The sequence below is a fragment of the Oryzias latipes genome, chromosome 19 (assembly GCF_053564925.1).
Source record: "Oryzias latipes strain Hd-rR chromosome 19, Olatipes_Hd-rR_3.1".
Lineage (NCBI taxonomy): Eukaryota > Metazoa > Chordata > Actinopteri > Beloniformes > Adrianichthyidae > Oryzias > Oryzias latipes.
In genome coordinates, this window is record NC_136255.1 from 8,664,270 (window position 1) to 8,678,368 (window position 14,099).

At 39.4% G+C, this 14,099-nt stretch overlaps 1 protein-coding gene across 3 annotated transcripts in view; it reads left to right on the forward strand.

The window, feature by feature from the left end:
* LOC101172964 (1-phosphatidylinositol 4,5-bisphosphate phosphodiesterase delta-3-A-like) overlaps positions 1-14,099 on the forward strand; it is a 39,845-nt gene that overhangs the window by 4,225 nt on the left and 21,521 nt on the right. For 2 of the 3 annotated variants that reach the window (XM_004086844.5, XM_078937758.1), the window contains exon 4: positions 13,208-13,436. In XM_004086844.5, the coding sequence (XP_004086892.1) occupies positions 13,208-13,436 (229 nt within the window). Of the gene's footprint in view, positions 1-13,207; positions 13,437-13,750; positions 13,929-14,099 lie in introns of those variants that run through there. The other variant, XM_078937759.1, reaches the window with a different exon arrangement.

Sequence of the window (14,099 nt, forward strand, 5' to 3'; positions counted from 1 at the left end):
AGGGCAAAAGGAACACAAAATATAAAAAAGGTTTGAGTTTGTTGACAGATTTCAGGAAAGGTGTGGAGGAGCAGGACTTTATTTTGTCTTTGAAGAAGATGGAGGTGAAGAATACAGAGGCAAACTGTCACAGAAACCTGTAAATTTTCACAAAAAGATCTGAAACAAACATGTCTGAGTATAAGCTGTCCTCTGATTTATCGATAAAGTTTATTGAACATAAACATCAATTTACAATTATTTTTATGCGTAAAGATCTGGGGCTTCACAAGGACGTTAGATCTGGACTCCTTAGTTTATCTCAGAACCTGCTGGTCCTCAGCTTCAGCAAAAAGCTTGAGAGTTGATAGTCGAAATGCAGATATTCAAGAGCAGCATGGGAGAAGGTTAAGCAGCAGTTAGGGGAGGATGCTCTCCTCTTTTTGAAGCCCCTCTCTTTCTAAAAGATGTCCATCTTCTGTCCTAAGATCATAGAATTAGCTCTTTTTGTTTACAAAGATTAAGAAATCATCAATACAAGCTTCTCTAAGAATTGCAAAAAATAACAAAAGCAGCATTTTTAAAAGAAATGTTGAGCACATCAAATTAGGTATTTAACGTAATTTTTATATTAACAAATTTTGGATCTTTTCATTTCTAATGGCTTACAACTTTGCTGTTCTTATTTGCCAACCTATGGGGCAAAGAGTGGGCTGAGTGGGCTGTTGGTGCCCCATCTCTGACCATCCCTCATTACAAAAACACCCCTGGTGATTAATGTCCTCTCTTACTGGAAACCTCAGCGGATGGGAACCTCACAGCTGAAAGAAGCAGTAATTCTCCTGACAGCAGGCTCAAAGATTACAGAGGGGCTCAAACTCTGTGGTTCACCACTTCAATCTGTGGGGGGTGAGCTTCTAATCTCAGGTTCTGGCCTTGCTCCACTCTGAGGTATTTTTATATTTGTACACAAACAAAAGACGTACTTGATACAGTATTAGTCATACCAAATTTATATTCAAAAATTACCTTGACTTCATTTTTCTTACATTTTCCTCAAAAACCATCAATTTAGGCAATAAGCAAACCCTCTTCATGGTTTTAGTTGTTGTGTCTACGGTCAGAGCTTAAGAGCTCTGTTTCCACCCTTCATGTTCCCCTTCCGTCCACTGTGATCATCTCATTGACTGTATATAAGAACTGGACTGAGTGACTCCTCCCACCTCGCATTTCAAACAGGAAGTACCAACTGGATCCAAGAAGCCAAAATCCTATTGAGAAATAAACAGCTATTACTCGGTCATTACATCTGTCAGAATAACCGTTCTTGCTCTGCTCCCTTTTTTAACATCTTTTTTTCATATTTTTTTTCTGTAGTGAAAGTTTTTGAAGTCATAAACTGGCCAATCAAGTGCCTTAATGAAAGTATGTGGTCTCATGGCCAACGTTCAAAATACTTGAATCTCCCGAGTCCTCTTTCAAGTGGTAGGCATGTGGACTTCCAACTAGAGTCACTCCTGATTGGCTAGAGTGGTTGCCAGAAACTTAGAGTCAGACCAACTTGAATCAATCCCTGCTTACCGATGACGTCTGGCTCCAACACCAGCACCGTAAAGCAGAAATGATGGCCTGCTTTGCATCTGAATGAAGCTCGCTTGTTAGTTCCTCCAAATTACCCATGGGGGAAGATACTAAACTGTTAAAATGTGTTAAAAATTTGGCCACATTGGATGCACACATTTTTTTGGATGAATCCCTGCTAAAACTTGAAGCGTTAGTTTCTCTACTCTCTGGAACATGGGAAGAACTAGACTCTAGAATAATACTGGATACACTTTGAGAAAGATCTATAGAATGAGATTCGTCTTCCAAACCATGTGAAACTATATCACTAAGCAAATTAGCGACAGCTGAAGTATAAACAGTTTGTTCAACTTTGCTATGAACAATGTTGAGGTGCTTTTTAAAGCCTGTATAATTTTAAAAATTGAAGCCTACAACTTGGCTCACAACAAAACAACTTGAACGTTGGTCCTGGATAATAACCATGTTCCCCTCTTATATGTGAAATCAACTGCTGACTGCAGGGAAAAACTTTCTTGCACAAAAAACATGAGAATCTTGCTTAAAATGCCCTTAATTGCCCTGGCTTTTAAATCTGGGTCGTGAGAAGCCCCTCCTGGCTAAGGAGTTTGGCTCTCATATCTCAAACTTTTTGTGACACCTTCATTTTACCGATGTCAATATTATAAACAGTTGTCTGCAGAAAGGTGTAGGATTCAGAAGTGCACCATCGTAAGACACACTGAAAACAAAATGGGTTTTTAAAAGTTCATCAAATGCCCCAAGGGAGTGGTTTGCCTGGCAAGGGATGAGACGTTTGTCAAAGGAGATGTACAATCTGTCAATGTTCCTATTTTTCGCGACCAACGGCTAAGAGGTATAACTGATGGTTCTGCTGATTCTGAAGATGGTCTTCCAAACTGCAGCAAGACTGAGGTTTAAAAGGGACATTGGACACTCAAGTCAGAAAATAGCACTGCACAAGTGAACAAAAATTCTATGTTAAAGTAAACTTGCCTACAATTTGTATCATTCACCTCTTTACCAGTTTTACATGTGCTCAAAATTAACAAATAGTAAATTACCTTGTGAATGACACCAACTTTTTCAACTGTATCAGTGGCACTGATTTTTGGAAACTTTGGTCCCCCAGGTGGTGGTGGAAGGAGATACAGTGGGGGACAAAATTCTTGGTACCCCTCAGTGAAAGAAAGAAAGTCCACAATGCTCACTGAAAGGACTTGAAACGTTCAAAAGTAACAATAAATTAAAATGTATTGAAAATTAAATAATCAAAATCAGCCATTACTTTTGAGTTGTTGATGAACAGAACCATTAAAAAAACACACTAATGAAATAGGGCTGGACAAAAACTGATGGTACCCATAACTTAATATTTTGTTGCACAACCTTTTGAGGCAATCACTGCAATTAAACGGTTTCAGTATTTCTCAATGAGCCTTCTGCACCTGTCGACAGATTTTGGCCCACTCCTCATGAGCAAACTGCTCCAGTTGTCTCAGGTTTGACAGGTGTCTTCTCCAAATGACATGTTTCAGCTCCTTCCACAGATGTTCAATGGGATTCAGATCTGGGCTCATAGAAGGCCACTTCAGAATAGTCCAACGCTTTTCTCTGAGCCATTCTTGGGGGTTTTTGGCTGTGTGTTTTGGAATCGTTGTCCTGTTGAAAGACCCATGACCTGCCAGTGAGACCAAGCTATCTGACACTAGGCAGCACATTTCTATCCAGAATGCCTCGATAATGTAGAGATTTCATTTAACCTCGTACAACTTCAAGACACCCTGTGCCAGATGCAGCAAAGCAGCCCCAAAACACAACTGAGCCTCCTCCATGTTTCACAGTAGGGACAGTGTTCTTTTGTTTGCATGCTTCATTTTTGAGTCTACGAACATAGAGCTGATGTGCCTGACCAAAAGCTCCAGCTTTGTCTCATCTGTCCAAAGGACATTTTCCCAGAAGCTTTGTGGCTTGTCAACACGCATTTTTGCAAATTCCAGTCTCGCTTTTTTATGACTTCCTTTCAACAGTGGTGTCCTCCTTAGTCGTCTCCCTTGAAGTCCACTCTGGCTCAAACAACGACGAATGGTGCAATCTGACACTGATGTACCTTGATCTAGGAGTTCACCTTTAATGTCTTTGGAGGTTGTTCTGGGCTCTTTGGTTCAGTTCAAACTATCCGTCTCCTCAATTTGTCATCAATGTTCCTCTTCCGGCCACATCCAGGAGGGCTGGCTACCGTCCCGTGGGTCTCATACTTCTGAATAATATGTGCCACTGTCGTCACAGGAACTTCAAGCTGCTTAGAGATGGTTTTATAGCCTTTACCTTTACGATGTTTGTCTATAATTTTGTTTCTAATGTCCTGGGACAATTCTCTCCTTCGCTTTCTGTTGTCCATGTTCAGTGTGGAACACACCTTTTCACCAAACAGCAACGTGACTATTTGTCTCCCTTTAAATAGGCAGACTGACTGATTATGGGTTTGAAAGCAGCTGTTATGTCAATTAAAGGACATACCTGAGTTCAACATGACCCCCTGGGCAATTAGTTCTCAGTCTTTTATGGAGGTACCATCATTTTTGTCCAGCACTATTTCATTAGTGTTTTTTTTTTTTTTATAATTTTGTTAAACAACAACTCAAAAGTAATGGCTGATTTTGATTACTTAATTTTCAATAAATATTAATTTATTGTTACTTTTGAACGTTTCAAGTCATTTTAGTGAGCATTGTGGACTTTCTCTATTTAACTGAGGGGTACCAACAATTTTTTCCACCACTGTATAACAGCAACCAAAGCGGGGCCATCTCTTTGTCATAAAACATGGACAAAGAATAAATTAACAGCAAAGATAAAACAAAAAAAACATTATTAAAAGGGCAAAAAGCAGTTACTCTGTTGAAAAAGTTGAATATTTAAAAACTCTGTCTCGAGTTGATATGTGCCGCAATAAATAGTAAAATGACAGCAAAATTTAGTTGGCGGGGAAGTAATAGCTGAGAAACTTAAATATGCCCCTTGTAATCTGATTCAATAAACATGCATTCACGTGTTCACATGGTTACGTTACTTATGTATATTTTACAATTTATTTGATTTTTGATTTGATTTGAAATGGTTTAGTTCAAGCAATCAAATAAGAATAATACACAAAAAACATTACAATCATCAGTCATACATTCATACAATGACATATCAAACTTAGGATAATTAGAAATAAAATTAAATATTACTATCATCAGTTATACATTCAGTTATACATTCATACAATGACATATCAAACTTAGGATAATTAGAAATAAAATTAAATTAATGTTTATAACATTTGAGTGTGTGTGTGGACAGGCTCCGCCCTTTTTTTTTTTTTTTTTTTTTTTTTTCTACATTTGAACCTTACCATAATGATTAACAACCAGTAAACTTGTTGCTTTATGCTGCTTCATGGTCTTATCCCCCTTCCCCTCCTATTATCACCCCCTACCCCCCCTCTCTCTAACATCCCTCTCTTTTCTTCCCTTCTTTCCTTTTCCGTCCGGTCCAACACCAAAGATTTTCAGACATGATTGAAATTAATAAAGTTTGGCCTCAATTACAAAAGGGGTTTATTCAGACATACCTTTGGTTTGTCTGAAGATTAATAACCCCTCTTGTTAAAGTAAAATATGTCCAACACAAGAGGCCCTCAGCTCTCATCTGTCTGCCCAGCTGTTGGACAGGACAAGTTAAAAAAAAAAAAAGAAATAAAATTAAATATTGCTTGAAAGGGAGTGGAAGGAAGCGAATTTATATAGTCCCACCCCTGTTCTCCCGTAAGCATTTTACATGATTTATCATTATCTGGTTCATAACTTTTATCAGACAGAATTGAGAATCCTTAACCCTTGTGCTATCCTAGGCACTTTAACATTGGGAGTTGGGTCATCTAGACCCACTAAAAAGTGCGCTGAACCATTTTTCTTCAATGATTTGTGATCTTCACTGGTGTCCATCGATTACATGAAATCTTTCAACCTTTATCCACCTTTGTCATGGTAGGAATAACACGTCAATCTAAGGGTGGGGTCATCTAAGATAGCACAAGGGTTATGTATCAATACAGCGTCTGGCAAAGATGAATTCCTTAAATTAATATGTTAAATTTAGACATAACTATTTTAAAATTAACATGGCAAATGCAGATCAGTTATTAAAAATATATGCAGATTATATTCATTAGAAAAATCATGCTTCAAAAATCTTCATAACATAATTTGATCAAGTATCAAAAGTTAAAAATATGTAGCTTTTCTCTGAGTATGGGTCTTTAGTGTCACAATCCCAAGACCATATTCTTCTATAACAGCTTTGGTAGGGGTCATAGCTGTGGCCATAATATTGTTTTGTTTGTACTTTTGGAGTGTTTTTCTGTCACTGTTTTCTTTTGTTTTCTGCTGCAGTGGGAGGTCTGCAGTCTTTCTTTTTCTTCCCCTCCTACAGTTGTGTGCAGATTGTAGCCCAAAGTGTCCGGAGCACCTGATTGGCTGGGGATGTCCAGCTCGGGTTTAAATACTGCCGCATCATTTGTTAGACACCCCGCCCCCACCCCTCTCTCTCTCTAGCTGGCAGCAACAGAGCCCACTTTGATTGATATTGTTAGAGGTATTGGTCCTTGTATTTTGATATGGTTGTTTTCTTTTTGTAGTTTTTGAGTTTTTCCCAGTAAATAAATTCCCAGCTTAATTTCAGCCTGGGCGTTTGTGAGAGTTAAGATTGCCTTATGTCATTTGTGGAAATATGAAAAGCTTAGAAACCCCCTCCGATAAAAATCATTTTATGTGTTGTTAACATGTTCTTGTAGCATTTTTCTCATGTTGGAGGGCATACATATACTATATTGACAAAAGTATTGACTCACTTGCTTTGACTTGCATATGAACTGAAGTGAAATCCCATTCCCAACCCATAGAGTTCAATATGATGTTGATCCACGTTTTGCAGCTATTACAACTTCAACTCTTCTGGGAAGGATGTCCACAAGCTTGAGGAGTGTGTTTATAGGAATATTTGACCATTAATCCAAAAGTGCATTGGTGAGGTCATTCACCAATGCATTGTCTTATACAATAACATATAGTGGTAGGTGATGCCCTAAGAGACCTCTCTCAGTTTCAGGGATCAAATCAAAATGAAGGCAGTCCAAGAAGATGAGGAGCTTCTGTGTATTGTATGGGCCAAGACTGGGGATGTGAGTGGCCACACCATTCTCAGATATGGCAGCACACATAGTTATATTGCCCCCTCGCTGGCCTGGGACATCCTCCTTCGTTAGTCAAGTTCTAGTTTCACCTGACTGTCAATTGCTGTAATAAATGTGTCAAATGTTCCAAGGGATTCATATATCATATTCATGTATTATGTTCTTGACTAATTTTAACAATTGAACAGACTATTGTGAATCTGATGACTTACACAATGAAATGATGCTGACTCATTTTGGAGCGAACAACCACTAGACTGAGAATCAACAATCAGTTTAGATCAACAAGATCTATTCACTTGGAAATTGTGCTAAATGAAGGCTACCTGTACTTAATCACTTGCTAAGATGTACTGAGACATTGAAACATGTACTAAAACATTTGAAATTTGATGAAACCAATGACAAATGCCATTCTGATGGTTTGGAGGTTTGTCCATGTTGTTTTGAGAATGTAATTTCTGTTTCAAGGATGAGAAGGCCTGCCTTTCAGTCTGGCTCTAATTCATCCCAATTGTGTTCTATCAGGTTCAGGTCAGGAGTCTGTGCAGGCCAGTCAAATTCATCCACACCAGACTCTGCCATCCATTGGAAGAGAAAGGGGCCCGCTCCAAACTGTTCCCACAAAATTGGGAGCAGAAAACTGTTCAAAATGTTTTGGTATCTTGAAGCATTCAAAGTTCCTTTTACTGGAACTAAGGGGCCGAGTCCTGAAAAACAACCCCACGCCGTAATTCCTCCTCCACCAAATGTGTGATTTAGCACTACAGAAAATGTCTTCACTGCTCTAGAGTCCAGTGGCGGCATGCTTTTACTCTACTGCAATTGACGCTTTGCATTGCTCTTGGTGATCTGTGACTTGGATGCAGCTGCTCGACCATGGAAACCCATTCCATGAAGCTCTCTACATTCTGTAATTGGGCTTATCTGGAGGTCACATGAACTTTGAAGCTCTCCAGAAATTGACTGTGCATAAAGTCAGTGACCTCTGTGCGCTTCAGCATCTGTTGATCCCTGTTCATCAGTGTATGTGGCCTACCACTTCGTGGATGAGTTGCTGCTGTTCCCAATCTTCCATTTTGTTATGATAGAGCTGACAGTTGACTGTAGAGTATTTAGGAGCCAGGATATTTTACAACTGAATTTGTTGCACTGGTGGCATCCTTTGAAAGTTCCAAGCTGGAATTCACTGAGCTCTTGAGAGTGGCCCATTCTTTCACAAATGTTTGTAAAAACAGTCTGCATGCCCGAGTGTTTAATTTTATACACATGTAGGCAGGCCAAGTCATTAGGACACCTGATTCTGATCATTTGGATAAGTAGGCGGATAATTTTGGTGATATCATTTGTATAAAAGAAATTAAGCTTAAAATTGCATTTCTGAATATTTCTTTATTCCAATCGTGAATCAGGAGCAGACGAAAAAACAAAGTTTGAAAAGATTGTATTTGTGATTTAGAATAAAACGTATTTGTTTTCCTCCTCTGAGTTGGCATCAGGCTCAAAACTGTACAGCTGCATAGCTCCAATATTGTTCTCCATTTTTGTTTCACCGGTAATGTTAGATTGGGGTTGTGAGGGGCTTTAAGATAGCATGAAAGCAGGCATGTTTTTGATGAAGTCTTGCTGCTCTGCAAAGAACACTACCTAGAAAAAGACAGTTTTTTTTATTTTGTCTACTGGGAATGTTTTTACAATGGGTCAAAAGGTGACGGAGTGAGTCTTTAAATGACCATTTTACTTTGGTATAATTACTCAAGTTTTAACATTTAGATTTCCATCTTGATGTGTCTTAAAGTGTTCCTGTTTTTTGGTGCCATGCAGTTTTTTGGTGCCACAGGCAGTCAGTCCCAACTGTTTGTCCTACTCATGAGAGTTGGCACCGTCAGAGTTTCCCATGATTAGAATTGAATCCTGGAGATAATTTAATTCTGGTCCATGTCAGATCTACAGTTAAGGCTTCCAGATGGTCTTAGAAGATCAAAGACTGTTTTCTCCTGGAGGGGGATGAGTTTGCAGCTGCAGCATCAAAACCTCTTTACATATGCAATTATCAGGAAGTCCCTTTTGATTGAAATGGCTGAAACACACACACACACAGTAAACCTGAAAGAAAACCTTCAATGAAATAAAGATAAGATAAAAACCCAGGAGAAATAAGAACCACAAAAAATAAATTCCTTCAGGGACAAGGGCGGCGGGGTGGAATCTACTTTATAAAACTTTTTTTAAAGTCAGTCATACGGTGACATTCTATAAGCTACATTTTAATAAAAGTATAAAAAAATAATTGTTTTTTGGGTTAATTTTGTGTGAAATGCCCAAATAAAAAATGGGAACACCAAACAATGCTGTCACTAAGGTGACAGTTGGTTTAGTCGACGGACTTCATGCCTTCGTGAAAACATTTATTGTTAAATGCAAAAAAACCATCAGAAATATGGACAAAAAAAGGTAAAAGCCATCTGGTGCCTAAAGAAAGAAAAGAACAGAGAGAGGAGAAAAGAGACAAAGAAAATGGTATGTCCTCACAGCTACTAGGGAGTGCAGAATTATTAGGCAAATGAGTATTTTGACCACCTCATCTTCTTCATGCATGTTGTCTAAATCCAAGCTGTATAGGCTCAAAAAACTACTACCAATTAAGCATATTAGGTGATGTGCATCTCAGTAATGAGAAGGGGTGTGGTTTAATGACATCAACACCCTATATCAGGTGTGCATAATTATTAGGCAACTTCCTTTCCTTTGGCAAATTGGGTCAAAAGAAGGACTTGGCAGGCTCCGAAAAGTCAAAAATAGTGAGATATCTTGCGGAGGGATGCAGCACTCTTAAAATTGCCAAGCTTCTGAAGCACGATCATCGAACAATCAAGGGTTTCATTCAAAATAGTCAACAAGAAGCGTGTGGAAAAACCAAGGCGCAAAATAACTGCCTGTGAACTGAGAAAAGTCAAACGTACAGCTGCCAAGATGCCACTTGCCACCAGTTTTGCCATATTTCAGAGCTACAACATCACTGGAGTGCCCAAAAGCACAAGGTGTGTAATACTCAGAGACATGGCCAAGGTAAGAAAGGCTGAAAAAACAACCACCACTGAACAAGACACACAAGCTGAAACCTCAGGACTGGGCAAAGAAATATCTCAAGACTGATTTTTCTAAGGTTTTATGGACTGATGAAATAAGAGTGAGTCTTGATGGGCCAGATTGATGGGCCCGTGGCTGGATCGGTAAACGGAAGAGAGCTCCAGTCCGACTCAGACACCAGCAAGGTGGAGGTGGAGTACTAGTTTGGGCTGGTATCATCAAAGATGAGCTTGTGGGGCCTTTTCAGGTTGAGGATGGAGTCAAGCTCAACTCCCGGTCCTACTGCCAGTTGCTGGAAGACACCTTCTTCAAGCAGTGGTACAGGAAGAAGTCTGCATCCTTCAAGAAAAACATGATTTTCATGCAGGACAATGCTCTATCACACGCAAGTACTCCACAGCGTGGCTGACAAGAAAGGGTCTAAAAAAAGAAAAATTAATAACTTGGCTTCCTTGTTCACCTGATCTGAACCCCATAGAGAACCTGTGGTCCATCATGAAATGTGAGATTTACAAGGAGGGAAAACAGTACACCTCTCTGAACAGTGTTTGGGAGGCTGTGGTTGCTGCTGCACGCAATGTTGATGGTGAACAGATCAAAACAGTGACAGAATCCATGGATGGCAGGCTTTTGAGTGTCCTTGCAAAGAAAGGTGGCTATATTGGTCACTGATTTGTTTTTGTTTTGTTTGAATGTCAGAAATGTATATTTTATTGTGAATCTTGAGATGTTCTATTGGTTTCACTGGTGAAAATAAATAATTGGAATGGGTAAATATTTTTTTTTTTGTTAAGTTGCCTAATAATTATGCCGTTATACCTTGCCGTTGTTAGTATCAATCATTCAGTAGGGGAGCAGATTTCATATGATGACGTTATTGATGAGTTTGCATCAAGGAAGGCTAGAAAGGTTAGGTTTTAGTCAGTGTTTTCTGTTCTTATTGTATTGGTGCTGCAGTTATATTTATTTTAGCGAGTTATTTGTGTGATAAAAGATTTGTGCTTTATAATATTTATTTTATATTATTTATTCAATATTGTGTTTGTTTTAATATTTTCCTACCTAACTGTATTTTTGCCATACTTATGGTCTTTTATTTTTTTTGTTCTGATAACTGTTATAATGCAGTGCAGAATTCTGATAAACGTCTTTTTTTATCAATTTCTTAGTTTCAATTACAATAAAACATGTCAGTTGACATGGACAAAGGGACTCTATGGGGGGTGGCGCCTGGGGAGGGTCTCGGCCCGGGGAGTAATTCAGGGTAGAACCGCCACTGCCGAGCCCGACTGTGAACGCATCCCCAGGGAATGGCTCAGATGTGGAGAACAAATTTTGCAGACCTAGGTGTGTGACAGAAAGTGGGACTTCAACCTCAGCATAAGAACCAATGCAAAAATAATAATGTCCACTGCCTGCTGTTGGAGAAGGTGGAGACACTCTGCAAGGTGGCAAAAACAGAACAACATTTTTTAAAAACACATTGAACTGATGGAAATAGATTAAGACATCACATATCCAGCCTTAGTTCTGGTTGAGTGAAAAGCTTATGTGAAACTGGAATAGCTGACATCAGTTTGGTTTTCTCTTTTTTCCTATGTCATACTTTTAATAATTCATTTGTGAACACTCTTCCCCTCCACCTCTGCTTTGCCTTGCTGTGGTCTAGAGCAGCTGAACCATGCCTGAACGCCATCTTTCATCCTCCTGTGAAGCCATTATTGTCCACCATCAGTGCAGATAAAGATGACCAATGGCAGAAAGTTGGCTGCAGTGGTGAGAGAGTCTGTGCTCTTGTGTAATAGAAATCAGACCATCTCATTTTCAGTGCTGCAGGTCTTCCATCTCAGTCATTATGCCTATAATGCTTTCTGCAATAATTCATAGCAAATCATAAAAAACATGAAATATTTAACATACCCTTAGAACAGGGGTCCCCAAACTTTTTCTGACGAGGGCCACGTGATGTTTCCATTCTCTGATCGGGGGCCAGGGTCAGTTTGAAACAGAAAAAGTGTGACAGTGGCAGGGGTGCCTAAATGTAAACTGAAAGCCACACATAACCAAATATTAATAACCCAATCTGATATCAAATACTCCTCTCTGGGTTCTTCACCAAAAATAAAAATAAAATGTAATAATCAGCATAAGAGTATGAAATCACTAAAAACAAATAACCTTATTTAGGTTCTTTACATTAAAAGTCACGAAATATATTATAACAGTATCTTAGATTTTAGAAAATCAATAACAACCAAATAAATCTCTGTCGGTTGTTGACAGAAATAAAGCTTTTGTTGTCCATGCACAATCTTAGTTTAATGTGCAGAATGTCCAGAATCTCTTAAATGACTCATGTGAGCAGAGCAGTCTCTTAAGATTTTTGTGTTCTTTCCTTATAATCCAGTTTTGGAGAAACCAATGTTTGTTCTCTCTGATCAACTTCCCAGGTTAAATACCCTGCATTCTGAATTAATGTTTTCCTTACCTAACCTTTTTGTCAATTTTCCGTTCTGATTGGGGGGCGGGGTCACGTTCGAGTTCTATGACGGGAAGAGTGAGGTTGCAGTAGCAACATTTTTACTTCAGCCCACATTTCCATTAAAACAAGCTTTATTGACACGAGGAAACAATTCCAGTGATTCCGTTTTCCATGCTTGCTTCCATGGCCAGCCTAAAAAAATAATACTGCAAAAAAAAAGAAGAAAAAAAAGGTCTCTAGCTGGTGTCATTCAGGGGGCCGGGTCGAATGAGTCCGGCCCGCCCCGTCAGTTTCTTTTACATGTAAATATTGATGAGTCAGGATAACCGACTTAGTTTGAACAGGCTTTAAAGAATATTAAAGAATATTAGCTTTAATGTGTTACAGATTCACCACTAGCCTTGTGCACATTATCACTTCCTAGTGTAAATCTCGCAATAACAAGCAACTCACACACGTCACATCCCCTTTCATAACAAGTTGTGAAACAAATAAAACATTTTCAATAAACTAAGAAAATATAACATCCTAACTAAAAACAACATTTCATTATGCTCTGTAATTTATTCTCTGTGTTGAATAGGAAGTCTCACTTTCGTCATCCAGCTGGATCTGCCAAAATCTCTGATTAGCATATAACACAGAGAAGTATTTGGTGTTTGGCATACAAGACTCAACTCCTCCACAGTGAACTATGGATAATGATCTTATTTAATTGCTGTGTTTGGATTGCTTCATGTGCAGGTCCTGTTTACTGATCAGTGCAGGAGCTTCAGAAAGGAAACCTCGCTGACAGAGTTCTGCTTTTCTAATGATCCTTATCTGCTCCTCAGTCTCTATCATGGACGTAGAGTGTGTTCGTGAAGGCTGCCAGTTGGAGACAGTGCGCCACAAGATGGGCTCAGAATCCACAAAGCGGGGTTTGACTGTGGTCTTCAAGGGGCCACGCAAGAGTCTAGTCCTCCTGTGCCAGAGCGAGGAGGAGGCCCAGCAGTGGGTCCGTGGCATCAGGACCCTGCAGGAGCGGATGGATAACATGACCCACAAGGAGAAACTGGACCAATATCCTTTTCCTGCTTGCCTTTGTTCATTCTTCTGTGAATTGAACAGACCTTAAGAGGAAATTTGTGTTTTTATGGTAACAAATCTGTCCTTTCTGATGAGAAGACTCTCATTCAGGGCCAAAGTCGCCTCCACCTTCTGAGGAGACTGAGGTCCTTTGGAGTGTGCAGGCCTCTCTTAAGGACTTTTTATGACTCTGTGGTAGCCTCTGTTATCCACTACGCCGTGGCCTGTTGGGGAGCAGGCAGCACAGACCGGGACAGGAAGAGACTTAACAAGCTGGTCAGGAGGGCCAGTTCTGTCCTGGGCTGTCCACTGGACTTTGTGGAGGAATCGGGTGAAAGGATGTTGGCCAAGCTAACATCCATCATGGTCAACACCTCTCACCCACTACATCAGACAGTGGAGGCACTGAACAGCTCCTTCAGTTGCAGACTTCTACACCCCCCATGCAGGAAGGAACGGTTCCGCAAGTCATTCATCCCAACAGCTGTAAGATTGTACAATGCCAGCATTTAAATATGCATGTACAAACTAGTAATCATAAATCCATGGCCCATCTGTATATTCTGTTTTTTTACGCATAACATACGTTATGTCCTAATAGTGTACATAAATTATTACTTATTCTATTTTTGCACATTTTGTATTTGTATTTTTGCA